General features: G+C 41.3%; 3 protein-coding genes across 4 annotated transcripts in view; 2 read left to right on the top strand and 1 right to left on the bottom strand.

Moving 5' to 3' along the window:
* The window catches only part of LOC115533109 (MORC family CW-type zinc finger protein 3), a 113,556-nt gene that overhangs the window by 45,182 nt on the left and 43,112 nt on the right, over nucleotides 1-25,262 (top strand). The window lies entirely within an intron of this gene.
* Nucleotides 463-8,196, bottom strand: LOC115533115 (MORC family CW-type zinc finger protein 3). The gene is made up of 9 exons (XM_030343390.1): nucleotides 8,083-8,196; nucleotides 7,684-7,816; nucleotides 7,353-7,552; nucleotides 6,768-6,915; nucleotides 2,604-2,709; nucleotides 2,277-2,408; nucleotides 1,415-1,513; nucleotides 1,228-1,328; nucleotides 463-926 (listed from the first exon to the last, which is right to left on the bottom strand). Exons 2-9 carry the CDS (start codon nucleotides 7,731-7,733, stop codon nucleotides 800-802), a joined length of 963 nt encoding a protein of 320 aa, XP_030199250.1. The 5' UTR covers nucleotides 7,734-7,816; nucleotides 8,083-8,196; the 3' UTR covers nucleotides 463-799.
* The window catches only part of LOC115533112 (MORC family CW-type zinc finger protein 3), a 267,109-nt gene continuing 264,238 nt past the window's right edge, over nucleotides 22,392-25,262 (top strand). The window contains exon 1 of the mRNA XM_030343378.1: nucleotides 22,392-22,504. Coding sequence (XP_030199238.1) covers nucleotides 22,463-22,504 — 42 coding nt within the window. The 5' untranslated portion in view covers nucleotides 22,392-22,462. The remainder of the gene's footprint in view (nucleotides 22,505-25,262) is intronic.

Here is a 25,262-nt window from a genome sequence, read left to right as displayed (position 1 = left end):
GTACTACCACCCAGACAATACAAAACGCATTTTACCAGAAGGGCCCTCTCCTGAGGTCTGTGGTGTGGTCGGGGTGGAGGTCGGGTTGTCATGATCAAAAGACAGTTTCAGTACTCTGAATTATCATAGCAGCACAGTCACACGTAATAGAATTCCATATGTAAATCAACTCATGAGGTATAATTCGTTTTTGTGTAAATGTCAGGCAGACCTACCAATGACTTCCCTCCAACTGCCTGACTATCAATACAGTATTAAAAAGATATAGTATTAAAAAGATGATTATTGGCTAACTTAACTCAATCATGTGGAACTTTTATGAAATTAGCATGTAATAAACATTCACAATCTTTATTATTCCTATAATGATAAAAAAAAAAATTGAATAAAGCATTTTAATTATATTTGATGTGCGATTTATAGTACATGCGTACAATATTATAATACACATTTTTTCTTTACCTCTTCAGATTCACCATGCTCATCATTCCTCTCGTTACTGTCCACATAAAAAATGGTCAGAAACGCCAAGGTCAGCCAATGACCAGTTTTCTGTATGTCCGTAAAAGACCACATACAGGTGTCCTGTCCTATTCTGAATGGAGGCAGTACTAATAACTTTGTTAAGTTTGTCAGGTTTCACCTGACAAAACCACAAGTATCACAGTATGTGGCTGCAGTGATTGAATAAACTTCAAACAGTTAATATGAGACACATTTAGCTGTAGCCATTAAAGATCATACAGGGAACTTGTATGATGACGATACCTAAACCACTCAAAACGCTGTGATTGTGGACTCACTTTGGCTCCTCAATGGGTACGTTATTGTTATCACTGTTGTTGTTGCTGTTGTTATCACCGACGTTCTTACTTATTTTTTCACTGTAGTTCCTTAACTTTTCTGCCATACTTTTGATAGTTTTCCTGTAAAACCGAAAGAATATTGTCATACTCTTGATAAGAGGGGCCGTGTAGTGGTTCTATTTCATGCAGGCTAAGCCGTGTAGGCTTCGCCTTATGGGAGGCGACAGCGTGCACACCTTGGCAGCGGGCTCTCTTGTATGCGTTTCACCTCTTAATTAAGGTGGGATTTAGAGAGACAGAACATAGGCGAATATAAGGCGGGGCTAATAACTTACTAACCACCGGCTGAAGTATGAAAACTGAAAAATGTATTCATGATTTTGAAATCATGATTTCATCCCTGTTACAGAAGAGGCCTTACTTGTAAGCGTCATCGTTATCAAAGTCCTGTTTGTTGGGAGTTGGTGACAGATGATTACACTCAATCACACCAATGACTCCGATGCTTGTCATCTGTGTAGTCTGTTAGGAGCACATACACCCATTTTAAAGTATAAGAACTAATAACAAGGCACAAATTAAAATTTCACACACAAGCACACACTCACGACACGTTTATACGCCTTGATGAGTCTGTTGTTGTGGTACATCATGAGGCCATAATGCTCTTTGCTCTTGTTGTTCCCAAAGATGATGGGGATTCTTTCCTAGAACGTGAGTTAAGGAAGACTCTGGAACTGGAAGAATGTGGTCGATTCAAAACAGTCAAAACATTTCATGCATGGATAAACAAAACCCACGCTCACACTGATCAAGAAGACTGACGAATCTGTCTCTCTGATGACTGAAGTTGTAATGTTGGGGGACACGGTGGCTCAGTGGTTAGCGCTGCTGCCTCACAGCCAGACGGTCCAGGGTGTGAGGCCATTGCCATCAGGAGGTTTTTATACTATGTTTAACCTTGGTGCTCTGGTTTCCCCCAGAACATAACACATAATCATAGAACACTAGCTCCTAGCCTTCCCTTAACAAAGACTAGCCTGCTATGGACTGGAGTTGGATCCCAGGAGCTACACCGTGTAGCAGCCCACTGCCCCTGGGTTAAATGCAGAGAATGTACTACCCGTCCTTCAGAGGAGACGTAAAACCGAGGTCCTGAGTCATAAAAGATCCCAGGGCACCTGTCGCAGAGTGCCTATCACTTGCCGCAAATTTTAGCCGGTGTCCTTGCTAAAATTGCCAAACCAGGCAAATTCTATCTGGCCCCCTAAATCATCCTCCTGTATTTGGCTGACTGACTAAAGCCCACACTCTCCACCTCAAGCTGGTGTGTGGTGAGCGTCCCCCCTTCATCGTAAAGCGTCTGAGCATCTAGAAAAGCGCTACATAAATTCAATCAATTATCACTAATTAATGATTTCTTCTGCAAGGAAAAGCTGGAAAGTTTCAGTGTCTGTAAGAAAAGGATACCAGAGTTAGGGGTTTGTAGCTGTACGATCTGTCGATATAGTCAAGGCTCTCGTAGATGGGACGATCCTCCACCTTCTTTCCTCGAATGTTGATCTGCATAGAGGGCCTCAAGTAGAGGATGCTGCAGTATGCCTACGGTAAGTATAGATAAAATACAACCTCATAGACACACAAGAATAAAGAAAAGAAAAGGATTAACATCTAGCCGCGTCTTAAGTATCATAATTGTATTTGATCCCTTACTCTGCATTCAGTCTGTGGGTCTTCCCCCAGAGCTACAGGGTGTTTATTTGTACCATGCAGTCAGCTGAGGTCGCTACTACTTACACGCAAGGAGGAGTGAATCTCAGGGACTGAAGTGCCTGAGCCATTACAGATAATGCGGATATCATTCTCTGCGGTGAAATCCAACTCCATTTTCCCTTCAGATGTCCTATAATGAATGTAAAGACATAAAGATAGAAGATATTTTTAACTTGCTTTGTATTACAGGATTCGAGAGGTCTAATAGAATAGAATAGAATAGAAAGCCTTTTATTGTCATTGCACGAGTCAAGTACAACGACATTTTTAGTAAGCTTTCCCAATTGGTGCATTCGAGAAATAAATAAATATATAAATAGAACAAGAACAACAGTATACCAAATAGAAATGTAAATAATGTAAAAATAAATAAATAATAAAGTAAAGTAAAATAAAGTAAAGTACAATACAGCAGTGGGAGGTTAGGGGGGGGTCAGTCAGTCGGGGGTCAGTGCATGTGTGTGTTCAGGGTGGATACAGCTTTAGGGAAGAAGCTGTCTCTGAACCGTGAAGACCTGGTTCTGATGGACCTATAGCGCCTGCCAGAGGGCATCAGGTCAAACAGGTGAAAGCCAGGGTGGGAGCTGTCCTTTATGATTCTCTCCGCTCTGCTTAGGCAGCGGGAGATGTATATGTCCTTCAGGGAGGGGAGGGGGCAGCCAGTGATCCTCTGTGCGGTGTTTACCACTCCCTGGAGTTTCTTCCGCTCTGCCTCAGTGCACTGTGAAAACCACACTGAGATACAGAACGTCAGAAGACTCTCGATGGTGGAGCGGTAGAAGGTCACCAGCAGCTTCTCTCCCACGTTGTTCCTCCTGAGCACCCTGAGGAAGTGAAGCCGCTGCTGAGCCTTCTTGACGACCGCCGCCATGTTGGCAGTCCAGGAGAGGCCAGCAGAGATCATGGTGCCCAGGAAGCGGAAGGTGTGGACTCTCTCTACACAGTCACCGTTGATGTAGAGGGAAGCCGGGTCTGCTCTGCTTTTCCTGAAGTCCAGGATGATCTCCTTAGTTTTTGTGATGTTCAATGCCAGGTTGTTGTCTGAACACCACGATGTTAACTTCAGGATCTCATCCCTGTAGGCAGACTCGTCTCCCTCTGAGATCAGTCCCACCACCGTTGTGTCGTCCGCGAACTTCACTATGGTGTTGCTGGGGTGGGTGGGACTGCAGTCAAAGGTGTACAGAGAGTACAGGAGTGGGCTCAGCACACACCCCTGTGGAGAGCCTGTGCTGAGGGTGCGGGTGGAGGAGAAGTGGGGACCGAGTTTCACCTTCTGGGGTCGATTTGTGAGGAAGTCACTAATCCAGGAACAGGTGAGCGGGTCGAGACCCAGAGCTGACAGTTTGCAGACCAGGATAGCCGGGATGATGGTGTTGAAGGCTGAGCTGTAGTCAATGAAGAGCATCCTGACGTAGCTCTCCCGGTGTTCCAGGTGACTCAGCGCAGCATGAAGGGCTATGGCAATGGCGTCCTCGGTGGATCTGTTCACTCTATAAGCGAACTGGTGAGGATCTAAGGTGGGGGGGAGGTAGGCTTTAATGTGGTGTAGGACCAGCCGCTCGAAGCACTTCATAATGATGGGTGTGAGTGCTACTGGCCGGTAGTCATTCAGAGTGTCCGGTGCTGATTTCTTGGGTACGGGGATGATGGTGGAGGACTTCAGACAGGCTGGGATGATGGCCTGTGTCAGGGAGAGGTTGAAAATTGTTGTGAAGACCTCTGAGAGCTGGTCAGCACAGCCCTTGAGGACCTTCCCAGGAAGTCCGTCTGGTCCGGCAGCTTTCCTGGGGTTGACTCCACTAAGCACACGTCTCACATCCTGCACCTGTACAGTCAGTGAGTGGGTGCTGTGAACTGGTGGGGGCTGGGGTGGTGATGAAGCTGAGGTCTGTGATGTCCTTGATGTCTCGAAGCGGGCAAAGAAGAAGTTCAGTTCTTCTGCCAGCGAGATACTTGAGTTCACAGTTGTTGTGTTGCGTCCCCTGTAGTTTGTCAACTGTTGAATGCCTTGCCACACCTGCCGTGGGTTGTTTTCAGAGAGGTGATCCTCTATTTTCCTCCTGTAGTCCGCCTTTGCCTTCTTAATTCCCCTCCTCAGGTCGGCTCTAGCAGCGCTGTACTGCTCTCTGTCTCCAGACCTGAAGGCGGCGTTGCGGACCTTGAGGAGCGTCCGGACCTGGCTGGTCATCCAGGGCTTCTGGTTGGGGAACACACGAATGCGTTTGTCCACTGTGACGTTTCCCACGCAGTACTTGATGTAGGAAAGTACAGATTCTGTGTGGACATCCAGGTCCTGGTGTTTAAAAACATCCCACTCGGTGTGTAGGAAACAGTCTTGTAGTTGGGAAAGTGCATCCTGAGGCCACGTGGTGATGGTTTTGGTCTGTAGTGGTGCACTTCTCCTGAGAGGGGTGTATGCTGGGGTAAGGAGCAGAGAGAGGTGGTCTGACTGGCCTAAGTGAGGTAGTGGTATGGCTCTGTAAGCATGTTTAATGTTAGTGTAAACATGGTCCAATGTGTTTTTCCCTCTGGTCGGACACTTCACGTGCTGATAAAACTTCGGCAGGACAGACTTTAAGTTTGCCTGATTAAAATCACCAGCTATGATGTGAACACCGTCGGGGTGAGCACGCTGCTGAGTGTTTATGGCTTTTAGCAGTAGAGAGAGAGCTATGCCAACGTTGGCATCGGGAGGAATGTAAACAGCCGTGATTAGCACTACTGTTAACTCTCTGGGCAGAAAAAATGGGCGACATTTAACTGTAATGTACTCTAAGTCCGGGGAGCAGTGTGTGTCTATAGTTGTTGTGTTTATAGACCAGCTGTTGTGTATAAAGATGCACAAACCACCTCCTCTGCTCTTACCGGAGTCTTTGTTGCGATCCCAGCGGTGGACGGTGCGCCCCCCCAGCTGTACGGCTGCGTCCGGGATCGACGGGTGAAGCCATGTCTCAGATATTACAGACACGCAACAGTCTCGTACATAGCGGTTACCGTTGGCGAGTAGTTCCAGCTCGTCCATTTTGTGGGTCAGAGATCTTGCGTTGGAGAGGAACATACTCGGTAGAGGAGGCTTATGTGGGTCTTTCCTCAGTCTTGCCAGGAGGCCGGAGCGACGTCCCCGCTTCTGCTTCCTCTCCCTTCTCCGTCGGCGCCGCCTGCCGCAGCTGATTACGATCCACGGAGAGCCTGGTGGTCTTGCTATCTCGTCCGGGATGTTGTTGTGGCAGTGAAAGTCGGCTGTGACCGGTGATTTTCGGTGGAAACCAACGTCCAGTAAAGCCTGTCTACTGTAGCAATTGTTTCCTTGCGTAGTAGACACAAACAAAAACGTAAATGAAAGTATAAAAAACAAATAAAGCACCGAAAGGGAAGAGCCGTTATAAGCCGCTGCGACCGTGCGCGCCGCCATGGCAACAATTTACATGGCAAAATAATTTAGCCGCAATCATTTTAAAACATTATTTTGTGTCCGTCCCGACCCTAGACTGTTAAATGTCCTAACACGCCGTGTTCTGTGGGCTTTAAGTAAGGGATAATGCCCGACGAGGTGTCCATTATCAGGAATTAATGGACGACGTGGAGGCGTGAACCGTCCGACGCGAAGCGGAGGACGGTTGCCTCCGCGAAGTCCATTAATTCCTGATAATGGACACCTCGAAGGGCATTATCCCGCTTATACCACGGTCACATACCAACGGTGACCAAATTAAGACCATTAATTTATATTTTCATGCGTTTTACAATCCGAATATAAAGTTTTCCACAAAACATACATTTGTTTGCCTGGTTACGCCTGAGGGTCTGACTAATACCCGGAACCACCATTACACGCCCGTTGGGTTCTCATGCAACGGAAACGTTGTTCACTCCTCCAGTAATTAGGACGGGCCATAGCTACGACTTTAGAACGGGAGGTAGCGGGAGGTATTATAGTCCGCTCAGCTTTGTTTTGTTTCCCGTTGCTATGGTTACTACTATTTTAGAGACGATACGCCAGCTAGCGCATTAATTGAGAACGGTAAACAGACAATTTGACGGAACTACTTGTCCAGGTGTCCGTATATCAGGAGTTAATGCACACCCTGCATCCAATCAGAATCGAGTATTCCCGCAGACCGTGGTATAAGCATTAATGTCAATCTTTCCTTGATAAGTCTAGTAACCATGGGGATGAACCCAGACCTGCAGAGGTTCCAGATGATGATCTTGGTCCCGGTGGGGCCCTCGATAGCTTGGAGCTCAGTGAGCAGCTCTTCCTCAGTGTTGAAGGGTGAGTGGTCCAGTATGTCCCTCAGACTGGCCCGGTTCTGCCACATCTCACTCCCACTGAGTAGTCACTCGGGTCAAGGAAGTTCTTAGTAGGCTTGGCAGATGTAACCGATATTCTCCTCACCTTGGACTGAGCAGAACTCTTTAACTTCGGTGTCATAGCAGGAAAACCAGATCCATGATAAACAATATTATTACATTATGAACCATATCTCATGTTGGAAAGCCAGTGCAATGTTAGGTCTAGCTACTTCTCTAGCGTGGTCCAAACTAGGATATTATATATGCAGAATATAGAACCAATAACAATTATAATCCAATAAAAAAAAAAAATAGTAATAATAATAATATCCTCTAAAAAGGCCCTTGCCAAGGAACCAGAATTGGCTTGATTAACATATCCAGAGGGATTTACTTCATGATAATAGTGATCCACACCACATAACAGCAGTGACCAGGAGCACAGTGTATATTCACTTGACAAGCTCAAAAGGATATACTTATTTGCTTCTTGTTTATTAAAGCTGATGATAGGCACAAAAATGTGCTTGGCTCCGATCTTCTCCAGGTAAATCTGTGACAGCATGCCAACACACAGGACATTCTTTGATTTGGATAAAATTATGGCATCCTGGCCCAGACGCATTAAGCCAGACTTGAAACCGTTGGGATGTTCGCCGTTCACTGCTTTTTTGTCGCTGTATCCATTGCCATAAGGGAAAAGGAAAATACGTTCATGCATCAAGCACTAGCTTCACAGCAAGGTCATGAATAAACTGAATTCCAAACGTGATATTATAAATAAATATTGTAAATAATCAACTATCACCTGAGCTTCCGCTGCATCAAATCAGGGCTAAATCCGTTTCCGTTGTCCATGAATGTTAGACACTCCTTGTCTTTGATCTGAGTCTTATCGATCCATATCTGGTTGGCATTGACATGGTGGTCGTATCCGTTGACTACGGGAAGGTTTAAGGAAAATAAAACGAAAACCTCCTCAATTGAAGTCTATACATATTCTAACAAAATATCTGCTATTTTAAGTGAAAAACATTTGAAAAAAAAAAAATCTCTTCATTTTTGAAGCTGTATGGTAAAACATTTGGCCTTTTGTCAGATGTCAAGTGAATTTCCAGTTCCAGAAAAAGTAAAACACACTTTAAAAAAACGTATTATTATTAAACTAATGTATGCGTGCAACATAAACCAAAACAGGAGGTCTCACCTATGAGTTCAGCAATAGCACTGAAGGGCCTGGTGTGGCTGGTTGAGTTGGTGTGGAGATACTGTATGCTAATCTGAAATGGGAACGTCCATTACTGATTACACAACACTGTGGTGATTCACACAAAAATGACCTCAAGGAAAGGGACATTCATACTAACAAATCCAAACTACTACCTCTGCTACTCTCTGGAAATCAGTGAACACTGCCTAATAGTTTGCGTCAGAAATACCAAACCATTAATAAAGTAAATTAAAAAAAAACTATAATATGAAGGACTTCCTTAATGATTTACAGAGTTTGAGAGTTGAGTGAACCTCCTCTAGGCCAGATCCCGACTCGGCTCTAAACCCTCAGTGTTCACGGGAGATGGCTCTAGCTCCTCACTAGAGCCTCGCGGGTATATGAACCTCATTTCAGGACCTGCCATGAAACTTGAAATTTCTAATCCTCAATTGTTGAGGGACTTTGAAATCTGGTTTTGTTTTAACACAGAGAAACTGAAAATGGACCCGTTTTATCGTGTATTCATGAGATGAGATGTTGATGGAATGTAAAATAGATGATGGACCTCTTGGAGATGATAGTAAAGCTATGTGCAACAAGCAAATGGCAGTTTTCAGACGAGGGGGACTATGATAAGTGGGTGTGCATTCTTTAATACATCCATTTTTCTGATTCGTTGGTGTTTGAGGTAGTTTCGCTGTTCAGAACTAAATTAGGCTATCACTCTTTCGGAGAAAGCCTGGTCCAAAATTGAACTGTTGCGATACAAATGCACACCTAAATGTTTTCAAAACATGCAATTATGTGTTTTCAGGACAGGTCTCTTCCCATTTCTCTTTTTTTTTATAACCTTTATTTTCAGACATACATAAAGTACAAAAAGTAACAAATTAACAAACAATCCCCATCACCCTCCCCGCATACAACTTAAAATAAAACATCCCAGATTCAGTCAACTTCTCATTCAGGGTTCTCGATAGGGAGCCACTCTGTCATCAATTGTGCGGATTACTGAGGCCTCCGATTTCTGACTTGACACCATTATCAATGCTAGGTCGGTACTGCCCTCACTGTCTGAGCCTGCGGCCTCCTTTCACCACTTTGGTTTTCCTTGTACGTTGTTAAACGGCGTAATCTGTTCAAATTAATTAATTAAATATTGTTACTTTGATATTTTGAAGGAGTAGGTTCGGATTTAAATTCAATAAACGGAATAATGAGCGGATTTCGATTGCCCTGAGCAGGAGCGCGATAAGCCTGCGTCTCACATGTCACTCCTCCAACAGGTCCCCCCGTCCCATTTCTCTTTGTCTGGTTTTTGATCTTTAATCAAATGTGTGTTGTTGAACAGGATTCCGACCTTGCCTTGTTTGCACAGACGGTTCTACTCTCTGAGATGGGTTCAACGTAGAAAACCGAAACTCTTATCGATCTTCAAAAGGAGACGTAGTTTCTGTAGTAGGGATGTAGTATACGACCCAGACTACCAATGTAACAACAACAACAACAACGGTATTGACAATGGACGCGTTAGAAAGGTGAACATTGTACTCTGAGGCTTTTAGCATGCTGAACTCATTATATGAGTATCATACGTATCATGGATGCATCAGGTATCATTAACACGTGTTGTGTATCAACTACACAAGACATTGGTTGCCAGTGGAATAATGCACTGTAGCCCGTTATGTCGTGACATCCCACTTTCTTTTTTTCCTGCGGTGATCATCGATAGATTTCTCTCCTGGTACGTCAGTTAAGATTAGTATTGGCATAATTCAACCAATCGATAGATGATATGTTAACCTTACCGCACTCAGCGGGATCCTGCCTTCCGTCTGTCTAGCTGCCATGTTCCTGGTAAAATGAAACTAACGCAGGGTTTTCCGTCTATGTGTTATGGATTAATAGGCTTACCAGTTGCTACAGTCCACTGGGTAGGCTGGTAAAGTGATGCATCCAGCATCCGTCTAGGTGGACACTCCCACTAGTGTTGACACTAAGTCAAAGGGCGGGGCAGAATTTGAAGTGGCTTTTATTGGCTTATCACACGCACACCTGTTGGTAGAATAATAATAATTCATTGAATTTATTTAGCGCTTTTCTAGACACTCAAAGACGCCTACAGTGAAGGGGGGGGGGGGACCTCACTAACCACCACCAGTATGTAGCACCCATTTGGGTGATGCACGGCAGCCAATCGGCGCCAGAACGCTCACCACACACCAGCTTGAGGTGGAGAGTGAGGGATGGAGAGTGTGGGATAGGGGCCCCTTCTTTGACATTTGAGGAAGCTTGAGTTGAGGAAGCTTTCAGAAGGGGAATTCAATTAGTGTATTTCTTTAGTGGCCGGTCTACATGCTGTTCAATCAAAACCTTTACTGGCATTAAGTTTACTAGTGCTGGCCGAGTTTCTGGTCACTGAAAATATGAAATTACGCGCTTGCAGTTCCCTGCCTCCAGCATCGTAATTGTACAGTGACCAGTGACCAACTCTAACCCTAACCCTAACCAAGAGGGGGCAAAACAACTTTAATCTCTTCTATGATGTGTTCTATTAAATTTACAATTTACAAACTTTTTAAAAATGTATATTCCTTTATGAATTTTGCAAAATACAATAGCTCCAAGACATTTTCAAAGGGAAATATTGAAAGATGAAAAGATGCAAATGAAAGGAGCTACACCATTAAAAAATATTAAAGATGGTTTGACCTCTGAGGGTCACAGGGTCTGAGAGATATTGAATCTTGGAATGGTTTAGACCGATTGATATTAGAATGTTTCATTGTAATAAATGCAAGCATATCTTCCGACATAATTGTTGCTGTAAATTGTAGTTCAGATGTTGATGGAAAAATAAAAAGGATGCTGGACGTCTCAGCGATGACAGGAAAGCTATTGTCCCTTATTTACATTTTAAAAAAGCACCTCAGACATGTAAATCAGTATGTTTTGTTTATCGTCCCCCGATGCAAAAATAAAGGTCATGAGTGGAGTGTGGCGGCATCTTAGTGCACCGGCCATTACAGCTCGAGCCAAACTAGAGGCCTTTACTGGGGGGTAGATGGGGAGACTCAGAGAAATGTTAAGCCTCCATCTCAACTCCATATCTAGTGAACTAAGGTTGACAACAAAGTGAAAGTAAAGTCAGTGTTGTACAGCTGGTGCACAGTAGACTATTTAGATATGATTGGTAATCAATAACAATACTTTATGGTCTCTTTTCTTCGCCCTTCTGTAGCCTCTTCTACATACTGCACCTCAGCACCCTCTCATAAAACCAAATTATATAATATAAACTCACCTAAGATCTATTTAGTGATGTGGATTGTCTCTGATGCTAAACGTCCTTTTGTTACATATGGCTATGTTTCTTTTTCTATCTGCTGTACTTCAGAATTGTTCATTTTAAGAATATGCATGTTATAGGATTTCATTGGTAACATATCGATCAGCATTGAATACAGATATGTCCATACAGGGCCAGCGTGGGCTTTGGGTGGTGGTTGTTAGTGAGTGACTGCAGGCAACCAGTGAGAGAGGCTAGACAGCAGTCGCAATGTTTTTGTAGTCTTTTAAAATGATGTTGGGTAAATGTCAGCAACCAATAGAAGCACACGATCACTTTAACCGATTAAAACGTGAAACTTTCTCCCAATTCTTTAACTGTGACTACTTTTACTAAAATTGCTTCTCCGTTCATGGAAGTTCTCCAGAAAAAAGGAAACGATAAAGTCTTGGTCGGGGATAAACGTTTCTGAAGCCAGTCATGAACGATAATGATTCCAGGCAGGACTAAAAAACTGTTTAGCTACTTTCACACCGCCGCGCCAAACACCGCGCAACGCAGGTTGAGATATCTACAATTTGATTCTGCCTATTCATAATTCCAGTTTAATTCAACTAAATTCAAGATATCTACATGTCCCTTTTCAAATATCTTAAATTAAGTTTTGACCAGGCAAAATGACGTTGTAGATATCTATTATTCAGTTGCAGATATCAGTCATTCACATAGTGGATATCTGCAACTGAATTGTAAATATCTGTAATGAGAAACCCCATGGACATGAATGGCAAAAATGACATAATTTGTCCTAGGAGGAATGTCTTTGTGTATGATGTGTCCTATACAATTTACAACTCCTCATCTTTCCATAGTTCCCTTTCAAAAATGTATATTCCTTATATTAGCCATTATTATTATTATTTAAACAGCTCCAAAACATTTTCAAAGGACAATATTGAATGATGATAGTTTAGAGGCCTTTACTGGGGTGTAGATGGGGAGACTCAGAGAAATGTTAAACCTCCATCTCAATAGGGCTGGCCCGAATGCCATTTTTCAGGCTTCGAATACTCGTTGGTTTTTTCCGAGCGAATATTCGAATACTTCGAATATTCGTCCTCTGCCATCTCAGCCCTTGCGGGAGCTTTTCAATTCATTCTGGAACGTGCATATTTTCAGGGAATTTGTACAATAAATCCATAAAAAATACCGAATATTGATTGTCTTATGTGTCCATATTATATTGACCGGGTATTCGCAAGACGCTCACGCTCTGCAGCAAGCCAGTCACAGTTGATTGGCGCGGCGCTGTACAGCGAACGTAAACAAACGACTAAGGTTAGCATTTCACTAAGCATTTCTTTCCTCCCGAGTTGTTATAAAGTAAAGGGAAACAAGATATCTATTCTTCCTCCACCTCTCTCGCTTCTCTGCTTGGTGTCGCTTATAGTTAGCGTCCCTCGCTCTGGTAACGTCACGTACGTGAAACAACGAAGCTCCGAATACTGATTTAAGCTTTGAATACAAATTTGCCGAACGAGTATTCGAATATTCGAATAATTCGGGCCAGCCCTACATCTCAACTCCATATCTATTGAAGTAAAGTCAGTGTTGTACAGCAGGTGCACATTAGACTATTTAGATAGTCTAATATATTTAGTTATGGTCCCTTTTCTTCGCCCTTTTGTAGCAAAGTGTCAAGTGACAACATTCTTTGATAGATGCATTGTTTATTGAGTCTGTAACCCGTCCAATCAACATGACCCGTAGCTACGGATCATGGTGATTGGACAGGTTTATCAAAGGCTTGGGAATGCCAAGGATACCAGATTTCTCAATTATTTTGATTTATTGATTGCTGTCGGGATGTAAAGAGAATTTCAACCAATATGACAAAAAATATGACAAAATTATTGTAAAATAAATGGCCTACCCTTACTATCAACTAATATTAATGTTCTCATTGTTTGTGACATGATTACATAAAATTGTAATGGAAGCATGAAGCAACATGTTAAACACCCTATGAAAGCCAAAGCCCGCTCCCTAATGCATCATTCAGCCTCAGGAGGTCTGCCTTGTCTGATAAAGGACCAATGGCAGAGCTACAGGACCAATTAAAGATCCATCACACAAACGGAAAATATTAAAGTAAAGAACGTTCTTAACATATTGTCATGGAGAATCAAAAAACAAAACATTCAATTGCCAACATTGTCCTTTATGAATGAAAAAATAGTAAATACTATATATCCCATCTGACCAATAAAATGTTTGATAATAAAGTGATCACTATAAAATATGTATATTTTTAATTTTGGTCTTTGACCAAGTCTCCCTTACAGCAATGTCCTGCATTACAGAACAATATAAAAAAAATCACATGTAGTTACAACAAGCAGTAGACATTAAAGCACGATTATCAATAAAAACATTAAATTATCAAACACGAAAGCGTAATCAAAATATTAGCAGTTTACAATATAAAAATCATTAAAAAGGTAATAAAGCTGGAATCAAGACTAACTCCTCCAGGCCGAGGCCATCCTGGAGCCTAGCCCTCTACTCTGCGTATCATAGCTAAACGCTGTCTTTGCCAAAACCCAAAGGCACCCATGGGATCTGAAGGACACTGAATGTAGTGACCTTACTTTGCATTAATGGTGACCTGCATTACAACTAAATTACTTAAAAAGTGGTATTGAGTGTAAGAGCCATTTTTAGTCAATGTCTAGTTTGCATATTTTGAGTCATTGTTTTATATTATACATGATTATTATTACTATTACCTATTAGCATGTACCCATAAGGCTTTGGTAGATTCATGATATCAAAAGAAGCGACATCATGCGTGGGAAAAAAGCTAGAGGCCTACAAAGAAACAGTTTTATTATTATTTCATTTGTTTTTTTTTGTATTGTTCCCATTTTTGTTTTGTGAAGGTTTTATCCTTTTTTTTTGTAAGGTGAGATAGACATGAAGGTATGGGAGAGTGAGGGGAAGACATGCAGCGAAGGACCCCGGGCATTAATCGAACCCCGGTCTCTGTGGTAAGGACCGGGCCTTAATGGGACACACTCTACCCGGTGAACCCCCGGGGCGCACTGTATTGGTCCCTTTTTACACGTAAAAGATCAAACTTACTGAAGAGACATGTCATTTATGGAGTCAGCTCATTGCTTCTATAGGCTTGCCCAGTGTTGTGAACATTGGAAAGAAAATTGGAAAGACAACTTTACAGTGAGTGAATTGTTACATTACCCTGGGAGACCTTTCATTTTCTTTAACAGATTTCAACTACAAAGTGACCATCTGATAAACAAGCAGGCAGCGAATATAAGGCGGGGCTGATAACTTACTAACCACCACCTAAAGACAGTATGATAACTTTGATCCCCATTACAGAAGAGGTCTTACCTGTAAGTGTCGGTGTTGTCAAAGTCCTGTTTGTTGTGAGTTGGTTTCAGATGATTACACTCAATCACACCAATGACTCCGATGCTTCTCAGGTTTGTTGCCTGATAGGAGCGCATACACCCAAGTTGAAGTATAAGAACTAATACAAAGTCACTGAATACAATTTTGCCCACAAGCACACACTCACTTTTAGCTGACAGCCGACCCGACGATACGCCTTGATGAGTCGGTTATTGTAGTACATCATGAGGCCATAATGCTCCTTGCTCGTCTTGTTGTACCCAAAGGTGATCCAGATTTTTTGTTTCTAGAACGGGACTTGAGTAAAAATCTGGAACAGAAGAACTGATGTTGATTCTCCACAGAAATAAAAATATTTCTTCTGCAAGGAAAAGCTGGAAAGTTTCCGTGTCTGGAAGAAAAGGATACCACAGTTTTGGGTTTGTAGCTGTACGATCTGTCGATATAGTCAAGGCTCTTGTAGATGGGACGATTCTCCACCTTCTGTCCTCGAATGTTGATCTGCATAGATGGCCTCAAGTAGAGGATGCTGCAGTATGCCTACGTTTAGTATAGATAAACAACTAAATACAGCCTCAGAGACACACAAGAATTAGAAAAAGAACTAAGAAAATGAATCACATCTAGCCGTGTCTTAAGTATCATAATAATTGTACTTAGCAGTAAATAAATACAATAGATTTATTTGGTCTTTGCTAAGTGCTTAAGTACATAATATAATAGTTTTACAATGATAACATTAACATTATGATTCTGGAAATACGGTCATCATAATATCTTCATAAATTAATGTTGCATCATGAAGGTCTGATCCCTTAAGGTACGAACACACCAAACGCGTAACCCGCGTAAGATTTACGCGCGTAACGCAGCTAAAATGTTGCTTGATCATTGTGTGTCACAAAAATGGTTCAACGCGCCTAACGCGCCTGTGGCTGCGCTGGATTTAGGAGTCCGAGGTAGGAAACCCAAACGCCGCCGTGTTTGGGTGCATGATAGAGTTTAGATCGGGTTAGATTAAATAATCTCGGATATAAATAACAATAATCGGGTTAAATAACTTCACATGGTGTGTCTGGTGTGTTTCCAGCATTCGTAGTGTTGATCAGCAGAGAAATAGTCTGCCAAGACGTTGAGGTTGCTTAGCAACCAGAGACTCTGTCCATGCAAGTGAACGGAGCGTTCACTCCGTCATAACTATCAAACCAAACATCCTTCACATTCACCGAGCGAACATTATGAAAGTAAAATGCACATTTCTCGCTAAAAATGTTTCCATAAACGCATTTAATGGCGTAACTATGTTACTATTTTCACCCAGAATAAAGAAAGATGTCGGCCGTATGCTTCTGTGCAAGCGTCACTACTCTCTGCCAGTGACGTCGGGTCAAGCTCCACGCTGATTGGCTATCGCGGCTAAGCATCACGCGTTGGAGCGTTGAAAGTTCAATTTTTTGAACTCCGGGCGTAGGCGTGTAGATGCGTATATACGCAGCTCATACGCGGCTAAAATGTTGCTTTAGCGCATGTAACGCATCTACGCAGTTCATACGCGCGTAAACCAATGGTTCCCTATGGAAAAATTGCCGATTTTATACGCGTCTTACGCGGGTAATAGGGCTGAACGATTTTAAGAAAAAATTGAAATTGCGATTTTTCTGGTAGAGATTGCGGTTTCGATTTCAACCACGATTTATTTTCTTTAAATCAAGTTTCAGTATAAATTAATGTAACCAATGAATTCCATTAAGGTAATGCAATAATGAAAACTGCTGGCAACAGATTTCAAATGCAAGACTGTTTATTCAAGTACCTAAGAAACAACAACCAAAAAAGTCAAATAAAAAGGGAGCCCTCTTTCTTAAGTAAACTTGCTTCAATGGCTCATCAGCATCAAAATAATTGCACCTTTGTAAAATATAAAAAAAAAAAAAAAACACCGCAGCTTTGACGATCCCAAAATCGTAATGCTTGAGATCGCGATTTTCGGTCGAAAACGATAGATCGTTCAGCCCTAGCGGGTAACGCGGTTGGTGTGGCCGTACCTTTACTCTGCGTTCAGTATCTGCAGTATGAACCTTGAATTCAGCTGAGGTCACTACTACTTACACGCAAGGAGTTACTCTCAGAGATTGAAGTGTCTAAGTCATCACAGGGAATGCGGATATCATTCTCTGCGGTGAAATCCAACTCCATATTCCCTTCAGATGTCCTATAATGAATGTAAAGACATAAAGATAGCAGATATTTTTAACTTGCTTTGTATTACAGGACTCAAGGTCTAATTTACCGCCAAACATTCTAAAACATTATTTTGTGTCCATCCCGAACCATATACTGTTACATTTTCTGACAAGGCCCTGTTCTGTGGGTTTAAAGCGTTAATGTCAATCTTTCCTTTATAAGCCTGGTAACCATGGGGATGAACCCAGACCTGCGGAGGTTCCAGATGATGATCCGGGTCCCGGTGCTGGAGCCGGATGACTCGATAGCTTGGAGCTCAGTGAGCAGCTCTTCCTCAGTGTTGAAGGGTGAGTGGTCCAGTATGTCCCTCAGACTGGCCCGATTCTCCCAGATCTCTCTCCCACTGAGTAGTCACTCGGGTCAAGGAAGTTATTTTTAGGCTTGGCGGGTGTAACCGATATACTCCTCACCTTGGACCGAGCAGAACTCTTTAACTTCGGTGTCATAGCAGGAAAACCAGATCCATGATAAACAATATAATTACATTATGAACCATATCTCATGTTGGAAAGCCAGTGCAAGGTTAGGTCTAGCTACTTCTCTAGCTTGGTCTTAACTTGGGCACAAGGATATTATATCTGTAGCATATAGAACCAATAACAATTATAATCCAATAAAAAATCAATAATAATATCCTCTAAAAAGGCCCTTGCCAAGGAACCAGATATGGCTGGATTAACATATCCAGAGTAATTTACTTCATGATAACAGTGATCCACACCACCCAACAGCATTGACCAGGAAGTGTGTTGACCCTTTTTACATGCTCAAAAGGATATACTTATCTGTTTCCTGTTTATTAAAGCTGATGATAGGCACAGCCATGTGCTTGGCTCAGATCTTCTTCAGGTAGGTCTCTGACAGCATGCCAACACACGTCATTATTTGATTTGGATAAAACGATGGCATCCTGGCCCAGACGCATTGAGCCAGACTTGAAACCGTTGCAATAAATTCCAATGGATTGTTTTCCGTTCAGCTTTTTTCTCGCAAAATCCGAAACTATAAAGGAAAAGGAAAAATACATTACATCCAGTACATAGCACGGTCATGAATAAACCGAATTCCCTGATGTCGTGATATTCGAAATAATCCTTGATATTTTAAATAATAAACTATCACCTGAGCATCTGATGCATCAAGTCACGGCTAAGTCCATTTCCGTCATCGCTGAAGGTGAGACACTCCATGTCCTTCATCTGGGTCTTATTGATCCATATCTGTTTGGCATTGACATCAGGGTCGTATTCGTTGTCTATGGGGAGGAATAAAGAAAATACAACGAAAAACGATTCAATTCAAGTCTATACATATACTAACAAATTGTCTGCCATTTTAAGTGATAAACATTTGGGAAAAAAAAATCTCTGCGTTTGTGAAGCTGTATTGTAAAACATTTATTCTTTTATGGAATTCTTTTATTCCAGTTCCAGAAAACTAAAAACACACTTTCAAAAAACAGGAACTGAAATTTATGTATGCTACCACATAAACGGTGTGGCTGGTCGAGTTGGTGTGGAGAAACTTTTTTGCTAATCTGAAACGGGAACATCCATTATTGATTGCACAACACTGTAGTGATTCACATAAAAAACCAAAGAACCAAAAGAAACTTACAACTGACCTTGGATTGGAAAGGACTAAAAAACATCTGTCAAAAAGGTTATATGTCTGTTGTTGATGTTTATCATTCGAAAATGAAAAGAAACATTGCTTTAGGCAAAAATTCAGACAGAAAAGCAGACAACAGTCTCACTGAAGGGCGTTGGGACCTGTTGTGGTAACTGGTGGGAAGACAGACCAAAACATCAGGATTCATTCATAGAAGAGTTACACTTTTTAATCCAAGTGTAAAATAGTTTAGCGAATGGCAGTTTGCGGATGAGGGGGACTATAATAAATGGGTGTGCATTCTTTAATACATCCATGTTTTTGAGGCGTTGGTGTTTGAGGTAGTTTTTAGTTGTTGCAATAGAAATGCTAATGTCATCAAAAAATAAAATGACCTTTACCCTTCGGTGCTGCCACTATGGCAGCTGAATCAAAAACACTTCCACACCACAGAATGGGAACCTGTTTTTCGGTACGGGTGTCGTTCTCCCTCCCACGCATTTCTCTTTGTCTGGTGTTTGATCTTTAAACAAATGAGTGTTGTTGAACAGCATCCCGACCTTGCCTTGTTTGCACAGACAAGATCCAGTGTTTCCCCCAGCACTGTTTGGTTAAGGCGGCCGCCTTAACAACAACAGGGCCCCGCCTTGACTACCAATGCATAAAAAGGAAAAAAATGATGTTTTTTTCTTATTCTATATATTATTGCGAACTGAAACCCTCACTGAACTGAAACCTGCAGTGCCATGAGACAACCCCCCCCCCCCAATATTGAATGATGAAAAGTTGTAAATGAAAGGGGCTACACCATAAAAAAAGATTACGCTGGTTTGACCTCTGAAGGGCACACGGTCTGAGAGATATTCAATCTTGGAATTGTTTAGAGCGATATAAATGTAAGCATATCTTGGACATATTTGTTGCTGTAAATTGTAGTTGATATGCTGATGGAAACATAAAATTGATGTGGGACCTCTCAGCGATGACAGGAAAGCTATTTTATTTGACATTTTAACGAATCTTCTCAGAAATGTAAATCAGTGTGTTTTGTTTATCGTCCTCCGATGGAGAAATAAACATGAGTGGAGTGTGGCGGCATCTTAGTGCACCGGTCATTACAGCTCGAGCCAAACTAGAGGCCTTTACTGGGGGATAGATGGGGAGACTCAGAGAAATGTTAAGCCTCCATCTCAACTCCATATTTATTGAACTAATGTTGACAACAAAGTGAAAGTAAATCAGTGTTGTACAGCAGGTGCACAGTAGACTATTTAGATATGATTGGTAATCAATAACAATACTTTATGGTCGCTTTTCTTCGCCCTTCTGTAGCCCCTTCTACAAACTGCACCTCAGCACCCTCTCATAAAACCAAATTATATAATATAAACTCATTTAACATCTATTTAGTGATGTTTAAATGTCTCTGATGCTAAATGGCCTTTTGTTACGTATGGCTATGTTTCTTTTTCTATCTACTGTACTTCAGAATTGTTAATTTAAAGAATATACCTGACATAGGATTTTATTGATATCATTATTGAATTCACTATCGATCTGCATTGAATACCGATATGTGCAGGTTATTTCAAGCTATGAGCAGGTTAAAATATTACACTTTACCACTTTTAAATGTGTATTTCTCTAAACATAGGCTAAGCTGTCGCATGAATAAATATAAATTACAATAGATTATATATAGCTATAAGTAATGCAATTATTTTTTTATTAATACAGCCTAGACCTAAATATAAACATTTGACTGATGGATCATGCATAAGCCATGGCCTACAGGAGAAGAACATTTAGAAGGTGCACTGTGTAGGATTTAGTGGAGAGGTTGCAGATTGCAACCAACTGAATTCCCTCTTTTCACCTCTCTAAATAACGCAGGAGAAGCTACGGTGGCCTGTACTGTTCCAAATCTATGGAACAGTCTATGACAGGTCTATGACAGCATCGAGTACCCAAGTGTCAATTGATGACATTCCTTGATAGATGCATACAGTTTTTTCAGTCTGTAAAGCTACGGGTTATGGTGATTGGACAGGTTTTTCACAGGCTTGGGAAAGCCACGGATACCAGATTTCTTCATTATTTTTGATCAGAGCATTTGATTTATTGATTGCTATCGGTATGAGAATTTCAACAAATATGACAAAAAATATGACAAAATGATAGTAAAATAAATGGCCTACCCTCACCATCAACTCATATTAGTGTTCTCATTCTTTGTGACATGATTGCATAAAATTGCAATGAAAACATGAACCAACGTGTTGAACACCCTATGAGAGCCAAAGCCCGCTCTCTACTGCATCATTCAGCCTCAGGAGGTCTGCCTTGTCCGATAGAGGACCAATGGCAAAGCTTCAGGACTAATTAAAGATCACACAAACTTAAAATATTAAAGTAAAGAACATTCTTAACATATTAATTATTGTAATGAAGAATCAACACACAAAGCAAAACATTTAATTGCCATTGTCCTTTATTAATGAAAGGACAATGGCAATTGGCTATTCCCGTCTTACCAATAAAAAGTCTATTTAATAAAGTGATCACTACAAAATATGTATTTTCGTTCATTCGGTCTTTGAGCAAAGTAACCCTTACAGAAATGCCCTGCATTACACAACAATATGAAAAATCACATGTAGATATAACAAGCAGTAGTCATTAAACCACTATTTTCAATAAAAACACTAAATTATCAAACACAAAAGAGTAATCAAAATATTAGCAGTTTACAATATAAAAATATGTGTAATAAGAGGTGCATAAAATAAACTGCAATAATATGAATGCTAAAGATATTAAAACACAATTGATTAGGCCTAGACCGAAATATGTATCAGTCCTAATCCTGAATGGAGTGTGCGTACATTTATTCACAGCATTTTCTCCCCTGAAATAATTCCATGTTAACAAAAATCAAAAATAGCTTGTGTTACAACTACATTTATCTTAATGTGCTGATTTCTGAAACGTGCTTTGCGCAGTAAAGAGAGCCGACTTTATCTGATTCCGCATAAGGTTTCATTGATTGGCGCGCACTCTCTAGTCTAGAATATTTGTAGACATTAAAAATGCAACGTTCCATAATTCAAACGCAGAGGCCGTCTGGGTTTCTCATGTTTGGCCGTGTTGGTTGGATATGAGTTGGGATCGATTTTGTTGTAGAGTAGCCTAGATCGTCAACAACTTTTACTTCAACCGTTCCCCTGGAAACCAAAGTAATCGGATGGGACACACATTGGTGAAGGTACGCCCATGCTATACTAATACCCTCCCTGTATAGTTCAGTCTTAGTCCAGGTTCTGCTTATTTATAGACTATCAGTATTATACAGTACATACATACACTATAATATGTTCTTGTTCTACCATTTTTTTACTATTGTTATATTTACATATACGCATATAAGCGTCTTAGAGTAGGCATACCATATTAAGCGATAAATTTAATTTATTATTATTATTACATCTATGATCTAGATATCTATTATCTATTGGCAAAGATTCATCCCATGTGTGTGTGTTTGTGTGTGTGTGTGTGTGTGTGTGTGTGTGTGTGTGTGTGTGTGTGTGTGTGTGTGTGTGTGTGTGTGTGTGTGTGGGGGGGGGGGGGGGGTGTGCTGGTCGAGTTATGGACCAGAAACCAGTGTTAAACGGTAGACCATGAGGCTACGCAAACTAACTAATGCGGAACAAGTTAAAACCCGCCCAATGCAAACCATAAGTTATGGTTTAGTTTCTTGCACTCGGTTAGTTTCTGTTTCACAGGAGCATGGCAGCTGCACTGACGGACCGCGGGATCCCACTGAGTACGGTAAGGTTAACATATCCCCTGTATCGATTGGTCGAATTATGCCAATACTAATCTTAATGACATCCCACGAGCGAAATATATCGATGATCATCGAAGAAAATGAAAAAGAAATGGGACGTTACGACTTAGCGGGCTGCACTGTGTATTCCCATGGCAATTAATATCTTGTGTTAACACGTTTTAATGATAATGAGTTCAGCTTGCTAAAAGCATCAGAGTACAATGTTCACCTTTCTATCTAAAGGTACCATTGTCAATACCGTTGAGGTTATACTGGTAGGCCGTGTCGCGCTGCTCCAGCGCGACGGCGGGCGGATCAATCTCAACATGTCGATGCTACTACTTGAAGATTGATTCTGGCGTCAACAGATCGATACCAGTTACGGTTTCTTTCTTCTAAATTGAAGCCATTTCATAGAGAGTAGAACTGACTGTGCAAACAATGCCAGGTCGGGATGCTGTTCAACAACAGCATCAAAAACCAGACAAAGTTTTACGCGGGAGAACGAGACCCGCCCTGAAAACAGTTTCCCATTCTGATGTGTGGAAGTGTAGTTGATTGAGCTGCCATAATGTCAGCACCGAAGGGTAAAGGTCATTTGATTTTTTGATAACATGAAGGTGTGCATTTGTATCGCAATAGTTCATTTTAGATGAAGGTTCTCCCGAAAGAGTGATAGCCTCATTTAGTTATGAACAGGGAAACAACCTCAAACCCCAACGAACTGCGGAGGAGCGGGGTGCTTTTGGGACTTAAGCCCTGAATCTCACTCCAATAGCCCCGGCCCCCGGATAAGCTTTTCTTTATAAAAAAGAACAAAGTATTGCCGATTACCATTGACAAGACATGGGCAAGAAGATATTTTTGATGGATGAAGGTGTATCGATGAAATTGGATGGTAAAAAAATAACTTTGAAGGTGTTATAGTACATTAGCTGACAATGCGGTCTCCTTCCTTGTGCTTTCATTGCCATCTAGTGGAAAGGACGTGCAGCAGCATGAATAGCTTAGCTACTAAATCATGGGCGTATCAAGCACAGTGAGCACCGCTTCTAAAATACAAAAAAATCAGACAAACAAAAAATCCATCTCTGCAATCCTCCTTTGAATCTACTGAAAGTTAGTCTCAGGTTTATAAGTCTCAATTTTGCCATTTTAGTTTACAAAGAAATCTCAAGTCAATAGTTAATTGGTGGTTGTTCCTTTCCGTTAAATAGTATTGTCTTGTGCAGGCCCTGCAACTGAAAATATAGGGTATGAATCAGAACGGATTTAGGATTTTCCAATGTCCAGCAGGTCACCCTAAAATGGACTAGAATGCAGGAAATCGGAAGTTCAAAGTTTTCTCCAGGATGTTCACAATGTCTGGCTCCACCCCGTTACGCCTCAAAGACATGGATGCATTAAAGAATGCAGACCCACTTTTCATAGCCCCCCTCATCCACCTAGCAGCAAATTGTTTCTTTTCATTTTTTAGTGATAAACATAAACATAAATGACAGATAACCTTTTTGACAGGAAACAAAAACAGACTTCAAAGTCCCTAAAACGTTTGAGTATTAGAAGTTTCCAATCTCACGGTAGCTCATTCATGAAATGAGGTTGATAATACCCAAATCTTGCCATGCAGTCATTAGATATGTGTATTCAATCTTATTTGGGTTACTTACTTTGGGCTGTCAGATACTTAGACAACTTGAATAGTAATGCCTTATAATGAAACGGGTTAATTATTTGACAGACTATTATGCGCAACTGTGTCAAAAGCTTTTGGAAAAAAGTCATAAAGAGTTCACATTGTTGCTTAATATCCTGGTAACTAATAATACTACATGTCTAGTTCTGAAGCCAGACTTTTGAGTTTGGAGAACATTAACCTTGATTAAGGCACAGAGTCAGCGTGTTTACCAAGGAACTATCCTGTATTTTTGTTATACAGGATAGTTTAATAAAGGCCAATTATTATTGAGATCATTGGGATCACGCCCTTATGCAGGGGAACTATCTGAGCTGTTTTTCAAAAGAGTGGAATCTTGCACTAAGACGTGGAAGCAGTGGAGGATTTGAAAGATTCAAAGATTTCACTGTTTTCCAAAATCTGACACCAGAGAGTAGATATAGCCTTCCTATCCATACTACTAAAGACATCCTGCATCTGCCTTCTGGAAGTCTGCTTGTCACCTGGAGTTCCAGTAGTCTGTGCAGTACTCCAGAGTTTGTTTCTATAGTGAGGAGCTAGAGCCATCTACCGTTAACACCGTGGGTTTTCAGCGGAGTCGGGATCTGGTATAGAGGAGGTTCATATATGTCAGATCCCTTGTAGTCATTTTTGTGTGAATGACCACAGTGCTGTGTAATCAGTAATGGATGTTCCCACTTCAGCTTTGCACAAATTATCTCGACACCAACTCTACCAGCCACCGCGGGCCCTTCAGTGCTATTGCTGAACTCATAGGTCAGTCCTCCTGTTTCGGTTTATGTGGCAGCATACATTAGTTTCAGTGTCTGTTTTTGGTAAAGTGTGTTTTAAGTTTTCTGGAACTGGAAATTCACATGACATTTGACAAAGGCCAAATGATTTACAATACACATTCACAAACGCAGAGATAATTTTTTTCCAAATGTTTTACACTTAAAATAGCAGATATTTTGTTAGCATATGTATAGACTTGAATTTAAGAGGTTTTCGTTTTATTTTCCTTAATCCTTCCCGTAGACAACGCATACGACCCTGATGTCAATGCCAAACAGATATGG

This window comes from Gadus morhua, chromosome 20 (assembly GCF_902167405.1).
Source record: "Gadus morhua chromosome 20, gadMor3.0, whole genome shotgun sequence".
In the NCBI taxonomy this organism is placed as follows: domain Eukaryota; kingdom Metazoa; phylum Chordata; class Actinopteri; order Gadiformes; family Gadidae; genus Gadus; species Gadus morhua.
Note: the sequence above shows the minus strand (reverse complement) of the source record. Positions and strands in the feature narration are given on the sequence as shown.